This window comes from Notothenia rossii (genome assembly GCF_949606895.1).
Source record: "Notothenia rossii genome assembly, chromosome: 9".
NCBI lineage: Eukaryota > Metazoa > Chordata > Actinopteri > Perciformes > Nototheniidae > Notothenia > Notothenia rossii.
In genome coordinates, this window is record NC_136907.1 from 72,784,421 (window position 1) to 72,807,885 (window position 23,465).

Consider the following 23,465-nt stretch of genomic DNA (forward strand, 5'->3'; position numbering starts at 1 on the left):
ACGTGTTGTATTTCTACCTTCCGCTGCCGTGGAGCTTTCTGCGTCAAAGTCTCACTGCAAAACTTTATTGTTCACGTTACCGGAAGACAAAACGGGCTACGTGTCAGGAAAAAGGAGAATCGGCTAAAGGGGCGAAGGCGATCTGACCGCCTGAGTTCACCTGTCTGTTGGATTAATTCACTTGTTTTAATCATTCGTGTGGAGTTATATTAAACGATATCATTAACATTGAGACTTGTATTAACATCAGGTCGAGATGTTAACCAAATTCGAGACGAAGTCGGCCCGTGTCAAAGGTAAGAGTTTTCCATCTGTTAGCTTAGAAGCTAACGTTAGCAACTGACGTTATCCGGCTCACTTGACTTGTTTATGTTAAAGTAACGCCTGTGAATTAATTCAATGCTCGTTTTAGTATATTTATATGTTACAAAATCCAAACTAAAGCAATCATGTCACGCAATGTGCTCAATTTGATTGTTGTTGAACGGACACTTAACTGTACGCTCTTTAGCTTTCTAGTACTACAGTAACGACAACTAACTTGAACTCAGTTACAGTATTTAGCTAAACTTTACCACTTGACACAGCTTAATTACTGTCATTAAACAGTTATTAAGCCGACCTGTCACTGCTGTAGGTGTATATGTCTGATTTCACCTGCCTTTATGAGATAGTTGATCAGCTTTTTTATAATTCAGGCCTGAGTTTCCATCCTAAGAGGCCATGGGTTCTTGCAAGTTTGCACAACGGAGTCATCCAGCTGTGGGACTATCGGATGTGCACACTGATTGACAAGTTTGACGAGCATGATGGTAAGGAAGCCAGAGTTTTAGCTGATGATCCAGTGTTATGCTAATATAGATTGTTACATGATGTAATGGATACTTCTCTTCCCACAGGCCCCGTCAGAGGAATTGACTTCCACAAACAGCAGCCTCTGTTTGTGTCTGGAGGAGATGACTACAAAATTAAGGTGAGACTGCCTTAACTACACTGGCATGTTGTCACAAATATATTTCATGAAACTGAAACGTATGAGCAAATAACATGCACATATTACATACAAATGATATCTAAGAAGCACAACAACATGTGTATATAGCACACCCTTATATATACAGTCTATGAGCACACCATAAAGGAAACCGTAAATGCACGGGAAGAAAGCAACATAAAACGACAACATAAAGCGACAACAAAACGTCCGTTGTTCAAGTCCACTGGCAGTGTTGCCATTGAACTAGACTTTGTCCATATGGGTCAATTAATGAAGTGTAGTATTATTCCATATAGATATTAGGTTGCATCAGCACGTTATACATGTATATAGTGGGTAAATATTGATATTTTCAACCAGGTGTGGAACTACAAGCTGAGACGCTGCCTCTTCACTCTCCTTGGGCACCTGGACTACATCAGAACCACTTTCTTCCACCATGTGAGTTGCTTCTTCCTACCTTTTGTAATTGACATCCATGCAGAAACATATCGATCTGAAATGTATTAATTAATTCAACCATTTCCCTTTCTGTAGGACTACCCCTGGATTCTGAGCGCCTCAGATGACCAGACCATTCGCATCTGGAACTGGCAGTCCAGGACCTGCGTCTGGTAAGACTCATTCTCTCTTTTCTGGGAACAAATGAATATTATCACGATTGTTGCCCTGAACATTTTAAGAAGACCTTCGTTCTTAAATGTTTTTATATCTACATTCCTCTTTCTCCTCATCCACAGTGTGCTGACCGGCCATAACCACTATGTGATGTGCGCCCAGTTCCACCCCTCTGAGGACCTGGTGGTGTCTGCCAGTCTGGATCAGACCGTGCGAGTGTGGGATATTTCCGGTGAGGGCCCGGGGGACGGCTGGCCAGAGGACAGCGGGCTGGGTGGAGGAAGGGGTGGTGGGGGGCAGAGTTGTATAAAGGATGAGGAAGAAGCAGGAACCGGATCAATCAAATTCCTACATTCTTCCTCTCCTTATTGTAGGACACATCTCTCTGGGCTGTCTGCAGAAACACCTCCTTTTGGGAACGACACAAAGGGAAATAGTCGATTGTCAACATATTTAAGTGTGGTATTTTCTAACAAAATACTGCCCTGTATAAATGTGTTCTGAATCAGAGAGGTTTAAGTAAAAGCGGGAGGTGTTTCTGTGTCTCTGCATGCTCTTTGAATCTGTGTTTTGTTGATGGTATTTCTTGCTCCATGTTTCTTGTCTCCTCTCTAACCAAACCATTAATTCACTTGCATCTACTATGACTTTCTTACATGTGACGATGCATAACATGTCGATCTGTCTTCTGTCCTGGGGATTTACGTGCTTTCACATTACTAGCATAGAGCATGATTGTATTTAGAGTTGCTTTTAACATCATACCTTGTTGAACCATAGTGCAGACATGTCACGCTTGACCCGAATGCACGGCATCCATTTAACACGAAAGACTCACTTTGCACCCATACTTCCAGTGTAGGGAGTTAATGCCTCTTCCCATACTGTTAGACCTTTTTTTGCATTGGTATAAAATGCATCAAAAACCAACTAACTGGGCTAACTAACTAAAGGCTCTTTTTTTTTTTTTAAACCAAACTCACCATGTACTTATTCCGAAATATTTGTTTACTCTTCCTGGCATGACATTTGCACGGCCGGCTCTACATCTTAAAATATAACTGTTAATATTTATTGCTGAAAAAGTCACCATATCGTTACCAACTTAATTTCTAACCCATTAATGACGTGTCAGATTCTATAAGCTGCATGTGACCTAAGCATCTGGGCAGAAACACGCATGAGCCTCTCAGAATGAATCCTCATATTCCTGACATCCGACGCCCCATCAGAGCACGTCCTTACAACGCCAAGCCCCCCCCACCCCCCCATCCCACCCTCATCAGCCACACGCTCCCTGTGTCCACCTTACCCCATGCTCCCCCTGGAAACATCCACACCTGTACATGGGTTCCTATTGCCGTCTCTTTGTGCTGTTGAACTACCTGTTCACCACATTTGTGTTAATGGGCAGGGATCATGGATGCATCCTGTGCTTTCTCAATCATTTGACTCCTGATCTCATTTGAGTCTGGAAAGTATCTTTCTCTGCTATCCAATCAAATCCTGGGTGTGATGATGCTCCTGCGATTCCCTAACCCAATCAACAGTACTCTTACAGCCATGATTGTGTTTCCAGACTCAAGTTGGCGGGTAGTGAGGGAGCAGAGGTTGTGTTTGACGTGTTTCCACCCTGTGTGTGTGTCCAGTAGTCCAACAGATCTCCCCCTTAACAATTCCTTCTCCTCTCATGTGATGTTGCTTTTATATTTCACAATGTTAACCAGTTGTTCCTTGTTTTTCATGTTTTTCTTCCTCCCCCTGTATTGTGGTTGTGCCTTGTGTAACATGAATATGGCTCCTACCTTGCACGCGATGCCCTGATTGTTGGTTCCAGGTCTGAGGAAGAAGAACCTGTCTCCCGGCGCTGTGGAGACGGACGTGCGCGGCATCTCTGGTGTCGACTTGTTCGGTGCCTCGGATGCTGTTGTCAAGCATGTTCTAGAGGTGAGTGTCTCATGTGTATGTCATATTTTAGTTTTTTTAGTGAATCAAACCTTGACTTTTACAGATGGTCAACAGAACGTTTTCTACTTCTTTTAAAAAATGTTTTATTTACGCCTCTTTGTGCCCATGCTCTTTTGCCTACATCTACAGTAATACATAAATCCTCCAGTTACACCTGTAAAGTGATGTTAGGTTAGAGTAGGGCTGCTCGATTATGGCAAAAATCATAGTCTCGATTATTTGGGTCGATAATTGATATCACGATTATTAAAAACAATTATCCATTTACTTTGAAAACTTCCATTTATTGACTTTAATAGTATGTTTTTAACAGTTGATTACCCTGAAATTTAAGTATAATTCAACTGAAAAACCAATAAATATATATATATATATAATAATAATAAAAAAAAAGATAATAATAATCGTTTTATTTCGATTATGTTGTTTTTTATAATTGTTGCAAGACAAAATCGTAATTGCGATTAAAATACGATTCATTGAGCAGCCCTAGGTTAGAGTAGAAATAACTTTAAATGTTTCTTGCCCACTGTAAAGCCAAAGAGAAACAAGCTTAGCATTGTAGAGACATTTTCCAAATCGTCACTGACTTTAAACTTCAAGTCCTTCTCATGGAAAATACCAAGAGATTAAGTTGATTTAGTCTTAATGTAGCAAATGTTGGCAATTCTATAAAAAAAAGTTTGGAGTCCTGCGTTATTAGTGAGGTCTGTCCAGCCTTTGGAAATAAAAAAAAACATCCCCTGTGTTGGGTCTCAACATCAATAACAGTGTTGCTAAATCCAACGAAAGGAAAGGAAAGTTGGGACAGGAACAGTCTCTCACTCATCTTGGTTAGAGATGAAGTGAAGGTGTGGTGAAAGTAAAAAGGCCCAAAATAATTTACAGATTCTCAAACCAACACATTCTATGTCTTTTAATAAACATAAACCTATTTACATTAATTATAGAGACACATGTCCCCTGAGTATGTAATTGACAGATTTATTTCAGAGAGGGCAGTTGGTGTGTTAGTGTTGAGTCTCAGCTGTTTGGTGTTGTGTGTCTTGACGTTGGGTATCTGCTTCCAGGGTCACGACCGGGGGGTCAACTGGGCTGCCTTCCACCCCACCATGCCCCTCATCGTGTCTGGAGCTGACGACAGGCAGGTCAAGATCTGGAGGATGAATGGTAGGAGTCTCAGAAGTCTCTTAAACTTTCATCAACAACCTGCTGCCCAGTGTACGCTATAACTGAAGCTCTGTTGACATTTGATTTATTTACATTTGCCATATCACTCAAAGTAAAGCATAAAAACAAGAGCCTGTTATTAGTTGGGGCCATGAATGTTATCCTTTAACCCAGTGTACTTGCACCATACTTTTCAACTTCACCTTTTTGCATTACTTAATAATAATAATAATAGTTTATTACATTTTTATTTAGAGCGCTTTTCAAGGCACTCAAAGCGCTTTATAATTACATATCACACATATTAGACATTCCATACCCACAAGAGAACATTAAATAGCTTCCTCAGTGTAGCCTTATATTAGTCCTTGTTCTGTGGCGATCACGGTCTCATTTACATTCAAACCCAGTGTTTACAAATCTTTTCTCTTGTTTCTCCCCCCCATCAGAATCCAAGGCCTGGGAGCTGGATACGTGCCGCGGTCACTACAACAACGTTTCCTGCGCCGTCTTCCACCCGCGCCAGGAGCTCATCCTGTCCAACTCCGAGGACAAGAGCATCCGGGTGTGGGACATGTCCAAGAGGACCGGGGTGCAGACCTTCCGCCGGGACCACGATCGCTTCTGGGTGCTGGGGGCTCACCCCAACCTCAACCTGTTCGCTGCTGGTGGGTGGAGACAACGCTCAGCAGCCGTACACATCTAACTAAGAGTCTGAGTTACTGGTGTGAAATATGAAGCTTTGGAAATGGCTGACGGTAAAGGGTTCATCCCCTCCAAATGCTCTATGCCACGAGAGTGAAGATCACATTCACAGCTGATTTGTCGTGACAGTTGCTTTGTATTAGGATAACATTAAATGAAAAGTGAATTCAAAAAGATGTATATTATAAACTTAAGAAGTTAAAGTAGGAATGGGCAAGGAAAATATAAAATAAAATGTACATAAAAATAACAAGTTAAAATTCAATATCCCATCAATTAAAATAGAATACAAATAATTTTAAAAGTGAAAAGGTGCACATTGTAAGATCTCTGCAGCACAGGGACTTGTTCACTAAGGTGTTCATTTATATTCCTCTAAAACACTGTCTTTGTGCCCTTCAGGTCACGACAGCGGTATGATCGTGTTCAAGCTGGAGCGCGAGCGTCCGGCGTACGCTGTGCACGGCAACATGCTGTACTACGTGAAGGACCGCTTCCTCCGCCAGCTGGACTTCAACAGCAGCAAGGACACTGCTGTCATGCAGCTCCGCAGGTATGCCATTTGTAGCTTCAGCCTCCACCTCCACCTCATGCCAACTCATTTCAGGCTTTTGGTGACGCACTTTGATTCCGCTGAGTGTAACATGCTGTGTTTAATCCTAGTGGGTCGAAGTTCCCGGTGTTCAGCATGTCCTACAACCCCGCTGAGAACGCTGTCCTGCTCTGCACTGTGAGTATCAAAATGACCTCTGCTTCAGGAGCAAAACACATTTCCAACTAAAGTATCTGCAGATGAATTCCATACCTGATATGTTATGATCCAGATAAGTTTTGAGATGAATACATTCCCTTGTTATTACCCTTTTGTCAATTCTGTGAGATTCAACTCTTTCTTGTTGGTGAGGGGAGGGGGAGACACACCTGGCAGAGATCTGCTCTCTGCTTATTGCACTTTTCCATATTTGTGATGTAATTCTCTTTTTCTCCTGCAGAGGGCGACCAACCTGGAGAACAGCACCTACGACCTCTACTCCATTCCCAAAGAGAGCGACTCTCAGAACCCCGATGGTAAGGAAACCACTGGCTAAAGTTAAACTGAATAAGCAGACATTCTTCTTGTAACTTCTTAGAGTGATTATGTATAATTGAATGTCTATCTTGCTTTAATATCTTGGATTTCCCTCACTGTAAGGCGTTTAAATATGCTACATAGACAGAAAAGTAACACAGGATCTGTCTTCTTCTCAGCACCGGAGGGGAAGAGGTCCTCTGGCCTGACTGCAGTCTGGGTGGCCAGGAACAGATTTGCCGTCCTGGACCGTATGCACTCGGTAAGTCCATTTGCAAAACTATTTTTTAGAAAGAATTGAATGTTGAACACCTAAGGAGTTCACGGTAACAACTGTAGTGAAATCAGCTCTTCTAATAGCACGACCTTCTCCTTCCCAGCTGCTGATTAAGAACCTGAAGAATGAGATCGTAAAGAAAGTCCAGGTGCCGAGCTGCGAGGAGATCTTCTACGCCGGCACCGGCTCTCTGCTGCTGCGCGATGCCGACGGCGTCACGCTGTTCGACGTGCAGCAGAAACGCTCTCTGGCCACCGTTAAGATCGCCAAGGTCAAGTACGTGGTGTGGAGCGCTGACACCAGCCACGTGGCTCTGCTGGCGAAACACGGTGCGTAGATCAGATCTGCACGTCGTACATACACGGAATCACGGAATCACAAAATCCCTTGTTATGTTCTCTAAACGTGTTTCGTGCTGCCTGTGCTCAGACTCTAAATCACTGAGACATGAGCCCTGTATGGACGTTACTAGTAAGACTCTGACACTCATTTGATTTCCACTTGACCACTCAACAGCAAACTGAATGCCTCTGCTTCACATTGTGGCTTGATGTCTAAGTAATTAACCCAAAGGCGAGGATCCTGTGTTGCTGTTTAGAGTTGGTAAAAGCACCGTCAAGTAGTTTATGAAATTCGTTGGTACAGCTTCTTCAATTTGACGGGAACACTGTCTTTTTATGGCTTCAAGCACGAATATGTAAACCTAACAACTGTTCTGGTGATTCTTCAAAACCAAAATCAGTCTAAATTGTTCTCGCTCTCTTTCCCCCCCCTCCTCAGCCATCATGATCTGCAACCGTAAGCTGGAGAGTCTGTGCAACATTCACGAGAACATCCGAGTGAAGAGTGGAGCCTGGGACGAGAGCGGAGTCTTCATCTACACCACCTCCAACCACATCAAATACGCACTCATCTCTGGGTATGTGCTGCTCGAAACGAAATAAACCAAAGCATTGTTCATTTTAACAAATGAGTTGACACGGTGCGCCTTCGGGCAGATAAAGTTCCTTCAGCTTTCGCTCGACCTGTGAGTTTAACTTTCATCAGAAGATTTAGATATGTGGAACGCACTGACTGAGATGGCATCGCAGTATTGAAATTAAGGAAAGTGTTCTTTATAGTGCAAAGCAGTGTTTCCGCCAGACCAGGGCCGAGAGGGCGTCCACCTCGAGAGAGGGGGGGGTGACATCACGTCTTGTGTCACGTCATGTCACGTGACTTGAATTTTGAATTGAGCCGTCCCTTATAGATACTCTAGATCTCTTTACGTATTAATGATGGGAATTCCGGCTCTTTTTAGTGAGCCGGGTCGTTTGCCTCGGCTCACTAAGAAAAGCCGGCTCCTAAACGGCTCTTCATGTTACCACAGTTTACCACGGAGCCTCAGTTTCGCCGCTGTGAGGCTCCGGCACTCGCAGTTCACGCACTCCACTTGCACCCCTCGCCAAGGCTCGCCGGCAGTACACTTTCCGTCACAGCTTTGCTGGCGGCGAAAAGAAGCTGTCGTGGCAATTTCTTATGTTACCTTATATGGTAAAACCAAATGCTTCTAAAAGCATTGTCTAACACTACTGTAACATTTCCTGATATGTGCCGTTTCCTCTGCATACTCTAATGAGGGCTATTATTCTCAAGCGCTTCAAGGACACAGAGCTGATTTGGCAGACTATGTTGAAACTACTCCTCTTCACACAAAGTTTGAACTTCCATATTCTGATAACCGTTATACTTTCTACAGCTCAAGGACACAGGTGTCTAATAACAATATGAGACATCCGTGTGAAAGCAGATTTCAAAAACTCTGTCTGCCCTATCTTGTATATAAGCTTTGCTATTCTGTGACTATTGCACACACTCCTGCAGACTATCCTGTACTCTGTGAGACCCGTGCCTTCGAAGCGCCTCGGATAAAGAACCAGAAAGACAACTCTGTTTGCTTCACCAGTTTATTGATTGATCATTCTAATTGTATATCTCCACAGTATTGACTAGGTCTAAGATTTCCATAACAAAGCCCACCAGACTCCTTTGTTCCTCCAACAGAGGGATGTCCTTGTCCTTTTTCCTTTTCGATCTTCTCTCGAATTATTTATTTTTTTGGACGCCCTCGGCTCGAGTTCCGGGGCGTCAAATGACGGCAAGCCCCCCCCCCCCTGGTGCAAAGCAAACAGAATCACTGAATCTGTTAGCAATAGGTTCAATCACACACATATAATGCAATGTGTATTCTTAGGAAGGTATGTTTAAATGTTTCCTTAATTGTTTAAGCATGTTATCAGAACATTAAACAACAATATATTTTTTTGTTCATATATTCAACTTAATATATGATATATGGAAACAACAGGTTGTCTGTTAGATGTGATTCCTGCTAACCTTAACCATTTTACAGTTTAAAGCACACACATGACCTGGTGATGGGGTATTTCCTGACACGTTGCTGTCATTGTGTTCCCCTGTAGTGATCATGGCATCATCCGGACCCTGGACCTGCCCATCTATGTGACCCGTGTGAGAGGAAACAGTGTTTACTGCCTGGACAGGGAGTGCAGGCCGCGCGTCCTCACCATCGACCCCACAGAGTACCGCTTCAAACTGGCCCTGGTCAACCGCAAATATGATGAGGTGGGTCTGTGGTGAAATAAGTTTCCCTGTAGCACTTTGGTCAACTGAGGTTGTTTTAAATGTGCTATATGAATAAATTAAGATTGAGATTGAACATGTAAGGCTTTGTATGGTAACAGTTTTGCATCTCTGCTCTCAGTTTTCTAAACAATGTTGACCTCTTAAACATTGCACTGTGCTTTCTTTGACATCCTCTTATCGTGGTCCCTCCAGGTGCTCCACATGGTGCGTAACGCCAAGCTGGTGGGTCAGTCCATCATCGCCTACCTGCAGAAGAAGGGCTACCCTGAGGTGGCGCTGCACTTTGTCAAAGATGAGAAGACGCGCTTCAGCCTGGCTCTGGAGTGTGGAAACATCGAGGTGAGGAACTGTATAATTAGGACACTGTTTCTATGACGTTCACTATTTTTCCAACATTTCTGTTCTTTTATGGACATTGACATAAATACATGTGTAAGATGCTGCTATTCTCTAATGAGGGAACATTGGCTCTACAACCATTTAGGCTCTAGTTTTGATTTCCCCCTGCTTTTGTTTCAGTTTTGCTCGACACCATGGTCCAAATACACTTTTTTGTAATATATATTTTTATTGACATTTGGCAGCAAACAATTAGTGTTTTTTCAAGACATAGTATCAGGGTTCTTACGGTCATTAAAAACCTGGAAAGTCATGGAAATTCAAAATGCAAATTCCAGGCCCTGGAAAAGTTTTGGAAAACAATATTTTTCCCAAAGTTTTGGAAAAGTCATGGAAATGTAACTAAAGTTGGATCAAATATAATTTATATTTTAGCTAATCGCCGAAATAGTAATACTATAATGATAATAAATATCGTATAGTAAGGAAACGTAAAATGGCATTTCACTGACGAGGTGTTTTGCTGGTGAGAGATTTGAGTTGCTTTAGTCTGTTGGAGCTAGTAAGCCTATTTGATTTGTTTTAGATCGTCTCAACATGTTTCATATGCAGACCTTATTTTCCTGTTCCATGTTAAAATAAACCATTGTCAGTGGTACCGCTGAGAAAGACTCATTATTTTGGTCATGGAAAATTAGGTAAAGGTCCTGGAGAAGTCATTGGTGAAAAAGTGTATGATGTAGTAATTGTACATCTTAAGTTTGTCTGTCCGAAATGCCTTTTTTTACACAAAGATAAAAACAAAATAAAGTACGAACATTAGGGCGCGATCAGGACTTCACAGTAAAATCATACGTTTGTAAAAAATGAGGTTTTACGAAACCATTCCACTTTCTCCATCGTGACACAAATAGTTCCAGTTTGTGATCGACAGATGATGTTATCCCCTCCATTTTGTAAATGTCCGTTGTAATATCCATCCATGCGTTTTAGAGTTGGGCTGTCTGGTGATCAATTACACTTTTCTTAAGACACTTCTGTTCCCCCATGCTCGCAGGTGGCTCTGGAGGCAGCGAAGGTCCTGGATGAGCGCAGCTGCTGGGAGCGTCTGGGGGAAGCGGCGCTGCTGCAGGGTCACCACCAGGTCGTGGAGATGTGCTACCAGAGGACCAAGAACTTCGACAAGCTCACCTTCCTCTATCTCATCACCGGAAACCTGGCCAAGCTGCGCAAGATGATGAAGATCGGTGAGAGGCGGAGCACGAGATGTGGGGATTTTCATTGGGAGTTTGTGCGTCTTGAAGTCAATTCATTAATATCCAATCATCTCTTGTTTGTAGCTGAGATCAGGAAGGACATGAGCGGTCACTACCAGGCGGCGCTCTACCTGGGTGATGTGAGTGAGAGGGTCCGCATCCTGAAGAACTGTGGGCAGAGTGAGTTCAAGTGTTCCCTTCATCGCATGTTCACTCCTTTTATCTCTGTTTTGCAATCTCAACGGTTTTATAATGATTAACGAAACTATTACCTGCATACACAAACTTTGATGTTTCCACCTCATTGTGTTGCTAGGAGATCATTTTATGGCTCCTTTACAATTAAGGCGAGACACGGCAGGCAAAACATTGTTTTTCAAGCACTGGTCAATTTAGAGATGTTGTGCTATTTTGATTCCATAACATGTTTTCTTTCAGGCTTTTGGAAGGAAAACGTACAAAATACACATTTAAGTGTTTATTTTACTTTAGTTTGTCTATTTGCGTCTGTAGGTTTCTCCTAAATTCACCAAAAGTTAGCTTTCTAACGTAACATAAAGTACCGCGACCGCTGTTTGCACCATGTCATCAGAGATATCGTTGGAAAGCTGTGTCTCTCCTGCACAATCTCATTGGATCCAAATATGGTCGTTTCCTTTGTATCAGCAACCAATCGTGAAAGAACAAAGGGGTCTTAAACCAAGAAACTAAATCTCATTGGCTGGTGTCAATTTCAGACAACGTGATTCATTCAGATGCGTCACGTGGTGTGCTAAAACACTTCCTGGTTTAAATTTCGCTGGAAATTTAAATCTCAAAATGGCAAAAGAACGGCAAAAAAAACGTTTACAGAGAAGACGACAACAATTGTCACTTGCACAAAGCAAGGTTAGACAAAAAACAAATGACCCCGAATACGAAATACCTTCACGGAGTGCGTCGAGGCGCAAGCTGTCATCCAGAGAACAGATTTATGGAGTGATAAAAAGAGATGTCCAAAATCCCTTCTGTAAAAGCCTTAGATTTTAATATGACTACAAAATGAAACAAGAATTTTGAACCTGGCTTTATCTAATTATCAGATTTGTGTTCCTGAAATGTATTAAAATATTTGTGGTCCTGAAATGTATTAAAATATGCACATATTTAATGAGTATGGCTAATTTGCATATTTAAACATGCTATTTCATAAAAACTTGTATTACAAAAAACTATTGTCTTTATGTAAGTAATTAACAGGATACATTTCTAGCTGATATCTTTAAGTGAAAAAAATTACCCTATTCTCTCATAGTGTCTCGCCTTAAGTCATCGTATTTTCCCAACTATCAATACTGTTTTTGTGCTATTAATTATATTTACCCATTTAGTCATCATATTTAAACCACTGATGATTATTTGTCAACAATTTCATTTTGTTGATGTTTTGTGAAAGCTCCAACAGTCAACTCTACAATATTGTATAAACCAATTCAATGGTTTTAGACAAATCACCCAGCCCTACCTTTATAGTTTAGCATGTAGGCTACCTACATAATTTCCTCCATATTATGAATGGGCCTGCTGAAATAGGGTTTTTGTTTAAATTGTAACAATGGGACAAGAAGCCAACGTGTATCTGTTTGTGTTTCCAGAGTCTCTGGCTTACCTGACCGCTGCCACTCACGGGTTGGATGAAGAGGCGGAGGCGCTGAAGGAGTCCTTTGACCCAGAAAAGGAGACGGTGTGTTGATGAAACATTCTCTGTGCCTTCATACACACAAACACGTGCAACCATAACAAACAGTCTGAAACAGGAGCATTCTTCCTCAGTGTGTCACTACATTCAAACATCCTTTGGATTAAACAATGGTGAATATTGTGTCTTGTAGGTGCCAGAGGTTGATCCTAATGCTCAGCTGCTGCAGCCGTCTCCACCCATCAACCCTCTGGACACCAACTGGCCTCTGCTCACTGTTTCTAAGGGCTTCTTTGAGGGAGCCATTGCAGCTAAGGGTGAGTCGTATGTCTGGACACAAGCACATAATATGATACATGAATCATATTAGATAACTTTATTAATCCTGAAGTTTTTGCATAAGAATAAACAACATTAGAGTAATAAATAATACTAACACCAGTGCCTAAAAGTACAACAGTATTTTAAAGTATTGAGTCAAATGAAACACAAAATGTATGTTGCTATGATATTGAAAGTAGTATTGGCAATGAACAAGTAATTAAAGGTAATATTGCACATTACATTAGAAAATACTGTGAATATGTATCCAGAATGTTCCAATAGAGAGGCGAAGTCCCTCCCTTCCCGGGGGGGCTCCATGGGACCTTATTTTGGAAGAATTATGTATTGAAGTCAATGGAGAGAGAAGGATTATCTTTCGATTCCGTTTGAATTGTGCCACGAATTACACATATGATGTTTGTCAATTCAAAAGATAATTTTGCAAGTCAAAACTAAAGAAATGTGTCGTAAAACTGTGAAGTAACACTTTTTTTGTGTGAAACCGCTCAATGAACTACATCTCCCATCTCGCACCACACACCAAGATGGCCGTCACGTTGGCACATTTCACTTCTTTCTTTCAGAATGAGGCGAAGAGTATTAAAAGAAGTGAAAATCACTACAAGTCTGGGCATGTTGAGAGCTGTACATACACACAAGGGGAGTTAGTCAGTTCCGTAAGAGCCAGCATGCGGGAACAGGATTCTGGGATTTGTAGTCTTTCTAGTTGCGTATTTTTCACAGTCTTATATTTCAAGTTTTACGACAAACTGTGACTTTTTTTACATGGAAATTATCTTTTAAATTGACAAACATCATATGTGTAATTCGTGGCACAATTCAAACGGGATCGAAAGATAATCTTCCTCTCTCTTTTGACTTCAATAAATAATTTTCCCGAAATAAGGTCCAATAGAGGTCACCGGAAAGGGAGGGGGCTTCGTCTCTCTATGAGAAGTGTTTTAGGTCAGAACAAAAAGAATCCCTCGTATAAATTGCCAGAGTTTGAACACATTTATTTTCTGTTGTAGGGAAGGCGGGTCAGATGGCGGCTGATGCGGACATGGAGGCCCCCGGAGGCGAAGGCTGGGGAGACGATGCTGAGCTTCAGCTGGATGAAGGTACATTTCAGTGTGAATAAAAAAAAATGTCACATCATAATTTCTGAATTATTCAGTATAAACTCATATTTATCTTTCCCTATCTTTCTCTGTCTCCCAGATGGCTTCATGGATGCCCAGGATGGCTTAGGAGAGGAAGGCGTGAAAGAGGAGGGAGGAGGCTGGGAGGTGGAGGAAGACCTGGACCTTCCTCCAGAGCTGGTGAGAGCCGCTGCAAATCCCACCATCAATAAATCATGGTTAACACCAGGCACTAAAACAGTATTCATAGAATCAACATAAGTGCTTTAAAGATAAAACCCAATATACTGCCAGCATTATCTTTTATTAAGCAACAGGCCTCTCATTTTCCAAATCTTTGCACCGTTGAAGCTAAATGTTTCACTCACTCGTTCATTTTTGCGCTCTCCTACACTTTAATGAAGTTACATCTCTCATCACAATGTCTGTCCTCGTGCCATCAGGACCTGCCGGCTGCAGGTGGAGGAGCAGAAGACGGTTTCTTCGTCCCACCGACCAAGGGCATGAGTCCCACACAGATCTGGTGCAACAACTCCCAGCTGCCAGTGGACCACATCCTGGCCGGCTCGTTCGAAACTGCTATGAGAGTATGTACACAATGTCCCATTTATTTCCAATAGTTCTTTTGTTCGCTTTTTTAAATTAACAACTTATTGACTTGGGCAAAGCGTCAAAATTGTAATACAGCTAATTAACACATTAATTGTTCTCCTTTTTTGCCACAGTTGCTCCACGACCAGGTAGGAGTTGTGAGCTTCGAGGCCTACAAGCCGCTGTTCATGCAGACGCTGTCCCGAGGCCGCACCTGTCACCTGGGGCTGCCCTCACTGCCCTGCCTGCGTGGAAACCCCCAGAGGAACTGGAAGGTAAAGCTGACAGTCACCCCTTACTCAAAGTCTCAGTATATTCCCTGTCAGTCATGGTGATTAATTTAAATGAATAGTAAAGACTTTGAATAAATCACTTCCTGCTTTCCTGTTTTTTTTTTACTTAGTTTTTGATTCAGTTTCATTATACATACATGTTCACATTTTGGTCAACAGTTTTTCCATTTTCATTTGGCTGTATCTACATAGCCAACATAAGAAAAGAAAAAAAGTGATAAATAAAATTAATAATAATAAAATAGACATGAAAAGATAAATACATACAAATAATAAATTAAAACTGCTTTCCTGTTTTGAAACCCATTTTATTTACAGAATGTAATCTTGCAAATGTAAAAAATATTGTAATGTTCTTTTACTTTAGGACTGTGGGGCAAAGCAAGGCCTCCCTGCTGTGGGCCTGCGCCTCTCCGACCTCATCGCCCGCCTGCAGCAGTGCTACCAGCTGACCACCTCCGGGCGCTTTGAGGAGGCTGTGGAGCGCTTCAGAGCCATCCTGCTGTCCGTTCCTCTGCTGGTGGTTGATAATAAGCAGGAGATCGCAGAGGTGAGCACCAAACCAGCTTGAACCTCCAAATGCAGCAGGAATCATTTCAATGTGTTAAGCAAACCCACGTGGCGCTGCTGCTATATTTAAAAATATCTTGAAGTTTGACTGTTTTAAAATGTGTAAAGGTCACCTGTGTGATTGGGATCTGTGTGTGTTTCAGGCTCAGCAACTGATCACAATCTGCAGAGAGTACATCGTGGGTCTGACCATGGAGACCGAGAGGAAGAAGTTGCCCAAAGACACCTTGGATCAGCAGAAGAGGCTGTGCGAGGTAAATATCCGTGTCCTTAAAAAAAAAAAAAAAACTTTTCTTACAGGGCATCTACAAAATTAGACCAAAACAAGTTGATGGTCAGACTCTTTTATTCGTCAAGTCCTCAATCTATACAACACGCAGCTGAATCAACAGGTCTCTTAGCTACTCAGTTGCCCTATTAAACCTTTTATATTCTATTTAATTTTAATTGGATTGACTGTTTTGACTTCATTGTTTATTCTGTATCAAATGTGTTTAATTATGTGTACATGTTATTCTATTGTGATTACCTTACACTTTGTGATGTTCTCATATGTGACCCGCTCTATCGAAATCAGTCGGAAGTCGCAACGGCTCATTTAAAAAATAAACGTGGATTTGCGTAAAAAACAATTTTTTCGGGGTTTGGGTGTTTTGTTTGATTTTAAATAAACAAAGTCTTGGCTTTCAGAATATGAAACTTTTATTTCCAAACTCACACCATAAATACATGTTTGAAGCTCGTAAAGGGAAGATGACAGCTCTCACTCGCCACTCTGCTGTTCCGTAGTGCCGCCCCCCCTCCCTCCGCTGACATTATGAATGTAAGGCGTATAGTAATCTTAGATAACACGGCAGGGTCCGTTACAGTTTGTTTTCATCTGATTTCAAATAAACAAAGTCTTGGCTTTCAGAATATTAAACTTGTTTCGGCAAATTCAGATGATAAATACAACTTTGAAGCTTGTGACGGCATAATTACAAGCGGAGAACGGAGTAACTTAACGTCACAGCAGGCATAACAACAGCCGGTGTTTCTCGTGAGGGTTTTCCCCGGGAAACGAACACAATACACACAAATGCAAAATTACACACACACACACACACACACACACACACACACACACACACACACACACTCGCGAGCTTCTCCCAAACCGGTAATCCAAACGAAAATATCTTCCCTCCGTAGTATTTTGATCATTTGCTAATAACCAATCAGATCGATGGATTCCAGAGAAGAGAAAACTTTAAAGGCCTTTTTTCTCAAAATGATGACTCGGTAACAGTCATTATATAATGTGACATATTTCGCTTAATATTTGGAGAACAAAAACAATCCTGACATCATTAGAAAGCTAGGAATATCCTCTTTCCAGCAGTTTATACAACTCAAAATGTGTCTTCGGGTCAATGCGACTGATTTTGATAGAGCAAGTCACATATCTAGTCCCTTGCTTTTTTCCCCATGTTATATTACAAATTGATCTAAATCTGAAGTCACCTCGATTGAGTGTGAAAACAGTAGTTGTAGACTGCCAAAATGTGTCCACAAATTGATCTTTTCTTGATACTTATGTCATTCCTTAGTCTAATTTTCTAATGTTTTTATGTGTTTTCCCTACAGATGGCTGCTTATTTCACGCACTGTAATCTCCAGCCTGTGCACATGGTGCTGGTGTTGCGCACAGCTCTGAATCTCTTCTTCAAGCTGCGTAACTTCAAGACGGCTGCCAGCTTTGCTCGACGCCTGCTCGAGCTGGGGCCGAAGCCAGATGTTGCACAGCAGGTTGGTTGTTAGACACACACCATCAATTAATGGGATTGTAATTGACATTAGTTATCAAGTTTACAGTCTTTATTTGGACAGTAATATTCTTTTTTTTTTTATCATCTTTTCCCACCATTCAGACCCGTAAGATTTTGGCAGCCTGTGAGAAGACCCTCACAGATGCGCACCAGTTGAACTACGACCCCCACAATCCATTCGACCTGTGCGCTGCGTCGTTCGTCCCGCTGTACCGTGGACGTCCTGTCGAGAAGTGCCCTCTGTCTGGAGCCTGCTACTGCCCCCCGTACAAAGGCCAGATCTGCAGGGTCACTCAGGTAGGTCAAGACTCGAGACAGCAATGTACAACTCCAGTCATCCTGAAAAGCTCTTAAAGGTCACCTATTATGCAAAATCCACTTTTTCATGTCTTTTCTACATCAACATGTCCCCTCTGTGGAAAGAGACTCTGAAAGTATCAGGAACAAAGACCTCCTCTCTTTTTGTCCTGATCCATTTATATAAAAACCTGTCTGAAAATGAGCTGATCAGATTTTGGCCACTTTATGATGTCATAACGATTTTTTGGCTTGTGTAACCATTAGCCAATCACCAACCAAGGTAACCCCCCCCACACCTTATCAACTGAATCTCCTCCTAGAGCACCATTGAGTTCTTTTTAACCAAATATCTCTCAGAGGGGCATGGGGAGGGGCTCCTCATTTTCATCTAAAGTAACAGACAGAGGCCGTTTCTCAATCGCGAGGATGCTTGCTTGGTAGCACATGTCTTCCAAGTCACTTGCTTCAGAAGCTAGGCAAGAATCCTTCCTGGCATTCGGAAAACGAAGAGTGGAACAGGCTAGCAAGTGTGCAGGTGTGCGTCATATGAGATGCCCCGCTTTACATTTTCCGCCACAGATTTGGGGAAATTGGTCCGTGCGCAAAGCATTGTGGTTGATTTTAAGGACGCGAAGTCTACCCATGTGCAGCCTCGAAATTACCCCCAAACCAAGGACGCGGCCTCGGTGGAATTCCAAGTATGCTGGAGATTGGAACAGTCCTTCGGCGGCACTCGATGACGTAGCATCCTTGAAATATTGGCTTGGAAGCCAGTTTCCTCGAGATTGAGAAACGGCCAGAGGATCAGCACTTTTGAAACAGAGGGGATTATGGGTAATGCTGCAATGATCTGTTTGGTGTTTGGAGCCAAACACTTCAGAGACACGTTTTGTATATATCTGAGACCTATAATATATTGATGAAAAACAGCATAATAGGGGACCTTTAAATTAAAAGATTACATTTATACAACTCCTTTTATGAAAACAAACTTTTAAGACTATCAGAGTTACAATAGTATGGAGGGAAAATAGTTCCAATTGTAGTGACAAATATACAATTTCAAGGCCATTTCTACAGATTTAATTAACTTAATGTTGAGTGTTGACATTTATTCAAGTTTGGTGCTATGTTTGGAGGAGGAAGACACATTTGTGAACAACATCATCATACACATTTATAAATCTTGTTTCATCTCTTGGTCATAAAATGAATTTTGTTCAATTACTAGGACTATTTGTATCCATATGGGAGTAAGTAAACTCAATAACAAAGAAAATTAGGGGGGAAATTACAAAATCACAGCCTGAAATACAATAAACTACTCCAGATGTTGATTATTCAGAAGGATTATTGAGTCTTTCTGTGTGATTGTGTAGATACGTGTCTTTCACTAGAAAAATACATTAGCATGTTATCTTATTAAGTACTTACCTTTTCCCTTTTTAATTTCACCTTATTTTCTAGGTGACTGAGATCGGTAAGGATGTGATCGGTCTGCGTGTGAGTCCTCTTCAGTTTCGTTGAGAGGAGATGAAGACCAGACGAGGAAAATAAAAAGATGAATGCATCCACACTTACACAAATAATACATTGACATTAAATATTAAAGCAGATATAAATGTTTGCGCACAGTGATGTTAAACCTCTTAAATGCTTTTAACTATCTTATTCCCTGCATCATCTATCCTGCTAAAAGCTTGTTGTAAGCAATTCTGTGTTGTGTCTTCATTAGAGCTGTTGTCTCTTTTCTGACTGCTACTGTATGTGATATAGAATAATTCAAAGAGCACTGCTCCGTGTATCTAGGGGGGTGAAAACTAAATAAAAATGTCTACAAAAGGAAATGTATTTGTGTGCTGTGTTTTATTTGGTATGTAAGCACACCTTTTAATAAAAGGATGATGGTTTTATTGTGTGTATATAGAGGGGAATAATATCCAAAGTGCACCACAGGGCTGAGTCATAAGGGAAGTGAAAGGCGTTGACTCTCCTTAGTTGGCTATATGGTAGGTAGCAGAGTAAGAAAGAGATACGTTAATATATTACGTATATGTCTGTTTTACCTCACGCTAAAATGTTTTATAAATATATATTTTAAAATACTATTTCGTTGCAGATATTTTAAAGCTGCCATTTTGAATGAGTCCGTCTCCTTTCAAGGGAGCGGAACTAAAAAAAACATTGAACCCGGACGTCTTTCACGTCAACACCCACTGTTGTTTCTGCTTTTTTAAACCAGGAAGATGGATTTGCTCTCGAACAAATGGATAGTTAATTTGCTAGTTTCTTGGTTTTTCATCGGTAAGTTTTTATTCTGACAACGGAAATTACATGTGCCTAAGTAATTACTTTAGTAGTATGTGTTTCTGTGTCAGTTAGCTTCCTGTACTTCTTTGTGTAGCCGGATGCTAAGCTAACCACCGTTAGCAGAAGCTGTTTGGTTTGCATCTCCATTGCCGGATGTTAATGTTAAGTTTTACAATGAGGTTTGACGCTGGAGCAAATATTTGGTTATGAAAATGATCTGGAAGCTCTTAAATCAGGTTCAATTTATTACTCTGTACCCGCAGATAGCTTTGCAGATAAAAAAGACAAGGGATCATTATGACACACTCAAACCACACAGACAACAGACAAATAAAAAAAAACTACTCCGTCACACCTAGAAACATTTAAAAACCACTTGTACAAACAATCCAGAAAGTTAATACATAAATAGCCATTGTTTCCATGTGTGACTGTGAAACAGCTACAACTTGTTCATTTGTGCCATAGCTGCTGGAATAAAGCTGTTTTTATACGCTCTGTTCTACACTTTGGGACAACTAACTGTAGAAATAACTACAGGACTGTTATTATTAAATGTTTTTCGCGACTTTTCCCTCATATATTGGGCCAGCCCTCATGACCAAGCATCAGCGTGACTGCTCGTGATCCACCGGCCGCCTAGAGGGATTAATGCCGGAACAGTCAGGCCAAATAGCATCGTTTTAATATGTATTAGTTGTCTGGAAACAAAGAAAGCAGTTGACTCACAAAGGAAGATATTTCCTAGATGTTAAGGGTTCTCTCGTTAATTCGGCATTCAGTTGATCCTCCAACCTAGCACCAGGGGTGGGAGTACTGAGAAGTACATTTACTCAAGTACAGTACTTGAGTATTTACGTGTATTGCTACTTTTTACTTCTACTTCCCTTTAATTCAAAGGTAAATTGTGTACTTTTACTCTACTACATTATTTTAATGATATGGAATATAAATAAGACTTTAGTTACATCTGGAGTAAAATTCACAAGCTACCCTGCAGCATACACAGTTATTAAACTAGCTGCACCTTTACCAGCTTTGAGAACTCTTAAATGATCAATAATTATAATCCAAACATATAAGATATTTTTCAGAAATGGGCCAATCTGCACAATTAGTACTTTCACTTTTGGTACTTAAAGTATATTTTGATGCTAATACGTTTGTACTTTTACTTGAGTAACATTTTGAATGCAGGACTTTAACGTCTAACAGAGTATTCATTCACTCTGGTACTTCTACTCTTACATAAGTACAAGATCTGGGTACTTCTTCCACCTCTGAACTTAAGTTTTTATAGTAAGAATATTTGTCCTAATAAAAAGAGTCTTAATACAAATGTTATTTTGCTGGTTAAAGATGTGATTTTAGTTTTAAGTTCTCTGAACAGTTGAAACCCATTTATCTTTGACATAAATTCAGTTTTTCTTTCTTTATTGTGCAGTCTCTGTAAAATCCTGTGCCCTCATGTTATATTGCTTCTCTGTGCAGTTGTTAAATGCTTTCTTTCTCTTGCAGGTGTCGGCTGTAATTCAGTGGAAAAGAAGATTTATGTGCATCTCAATTACACTATTCCCTGTGTGCGACTTCTCAATGCAACACATCAAATAGGATGCCAGTGTGAGTAAAGCGAAAGATAAAAGTGTTCCAAAGTACTTGTGATGTTAATACAACTAACACCAACGACATTCATGACAACAACCTATCCTTGTTACTGTTAACACTTCGCAAATGGGTTGTGGTCTCTGAACATGTTGTAGTCAAATGCTTACTACAAACTCCAGGCAGTTTACATCTTGAAACAAGTCAATGTTGTGACTTTGAGAGACAGACATTAATTGAGAAAGAAGATTAGAGCAGACAAGTTGCAAGACATGTTCTGATAATAAGAAGCTGTAAGATATAGTGTACCTTTTGTATACCACAAAAAGCCCCTGCAGTAGCACTTTTCTCTTTGCTGTATACAAAAAGATTCACCCTCGAAAACATTTCCTGTAATTGAGAAGAGGACAGAGGCCACATCTCATATCACAGATGCTGATTTTGAGTTTCCTGTTTTCGCTTTTCAGCCTCGCTGTCAGGTAACGTGGGCGTCCTTCATGTGCTCGAGTCAGAGGAGAACGTTGACTGGGTTCTGGGGACTGGGGCCAATCCTCCTTATCTGGTCATCCTGGAGTCTGCACTCTTTACCAGGTACAGTAAACACGTCTCACCCTGCAGAGGAAGCACGAGTTACTTAGTAAGGGCCAGTTTACATTGTCAGAAATCACGTGTGCTTACAGCTCACAATGCAGTACTGCGCCTTCAGTATCTGATTCACTGAACAACAACCTTGTCTCTGAAGAACACTTCACTTCAAATGTTTATAATCCATCACTAAATTCACGGCAAACTAATTTATCATCATGCAATAACACTAAGAAGGCATTGTAGTTTCTTTCAACTGTAAATGCTTCTTATATTTCTAATAAGTTGCACTTTTTTTGTGAGAAATATGGGACTTTTTTCGCTTTTTTTTGGTGTATGTATTGATTCTACTCATCATTTTTTATTTGTTGTCATTCAACATTGAAACAGGCGCCATGGTCAAACTGAACAAATGTAAACGTGATTTTTTTTTTGTGTGAAAGTTGACAGTTTACTGAAGTTAAAGATGGCATGGAAAATCAGCACATTGAATATAATGTGTTTGATCAAACTGTAGCTATATAGAAACTATGCATAACTGATATTTTTAAACAACACCAAAAAACCCTAAAGCATCCCCTAAAGTACTGCAAACTACACCTGTAGCTACCATTAAACGCAATTTGAGAAATTAGCGGGTTAAATAATAGTGAAAATAAGTAGTTCAGTAAATCATACACACTTCTGAAGTTAGAGTAGCAGCTGAAGAAGATGTAATTACTTCATGACATGTCAGTTAGTAAAACTCAATAGGTAACACGCTGTCAAGCAAACGTAGAGTGCAGGTGATTGAGTAAATTCCACCTGTTAAACCCTGAGGAAGAAAAAAGCATGAACCCATGTCTGACCTGTGTTTGTACCCGTATCGTTTACACCGTGCCGTCTGTCTGCCGTCAGATCCATCATGATGAAGCTGAAGAACGGCTCCGGCAGGGTGGCGGGCGTCGCTGTTATTATGCCGAACACAAACCCGCTGGAGGGCTTCTCCCCACACACCTCCTGTCCCAACGAGAACACAGGTGAGGGAGGGTTCACCTGCTCTGACTTACACAAATGAATTGTAGTTTTATGATCTTCCCAAGGCTCAAGATGTTCTGTGAACGCTTTCTGCAACATGGTGATGTCACTATGTAGAAATGTGTGACCTTAAAGCACTGAATTCCTTTCTCATTCCTCTATAATTTGTATGTTCTGTGAGACAAATACCATAGAGTTAA

General features: G+C 41.0%; 2 protein-coding genes across 2 annotated transcripts in view; both read left to right on the forward strand.

Annotated features, from left to right (window-relative positions):
* The first annotated feature begins 84 nt into the window (after positions 1-84).
* On the forward strand, positions 85-19,598 carry copa (COPI coat complex subunit alpha). Its single transcript, XM_079648112.1, has 30 exons — positions 85-296; positions 699-812; positions 900-973; positions 1,358-1,438; positions 1,535-1,611; positions 1,738-1,847; positions 3,453-3,562; positions 4,654-4,753; positions 5,203-5,421; positions 5,861-6,011; positions 6,122-6,188; positions 6,451-6,526; positions 6,707-6,789; positions 6,908-7,133; positions 7,585-7,723; positions 9,267-9,429; positions 9,643-9,789; positions 10,847-11,036; positions 11,130-11,225; positions 12,680-12,768; positions 12,917-13,040; positions 14,079-14,168; positions 14,269-14,369; positions 14,633-14,776; positions 14,915-15,055; positions 15,441-15,623; positions 15,787-15,897; positions 17,270-17,431; positions 17,554-17,748; positions 19,219-19,598. The coding sequence occupies exons 1-30, from the start codon at positions 257-259 to the stop codon at positions 19,276-19,278; spliced, it is 3,663 nt and encodes a 1,220-aa protein (XP_079504238.1). The 5' UTR covers positions 85-256; the 3' UTR covers positions 19,279-19,598.
* Positions 19,599-19,898: 300 nt separating this feature from the next.
* ncstn (nicastrin) overlaps positions 19,899-23,465 on the forward strand; it is a 13,097-nt gene continuing 9,530 nt past the window's right edge. Inside the window, exons 1-4 of the mRNA XM_079651049.1 lie at positions 19,899-20,055; positions 21,580-21,681; positions 22,131-22,254; positions 23,146-23,267. Of these exons, the coding sequence (XP_079507175.1) occupies positions 19,998-20,055; positions 21,580-21,681; positions 22,131-22,254; positions 23,146-23,267 (406 nt within the window). The 5' untranslated portion in view covers positions 19,899-19,997. The remainder of the gene's footprint in view (positions 20,056-21,579; positions 21,682-22,130; positions 22,255-23,145; positions 23,268-23,465) is intronic.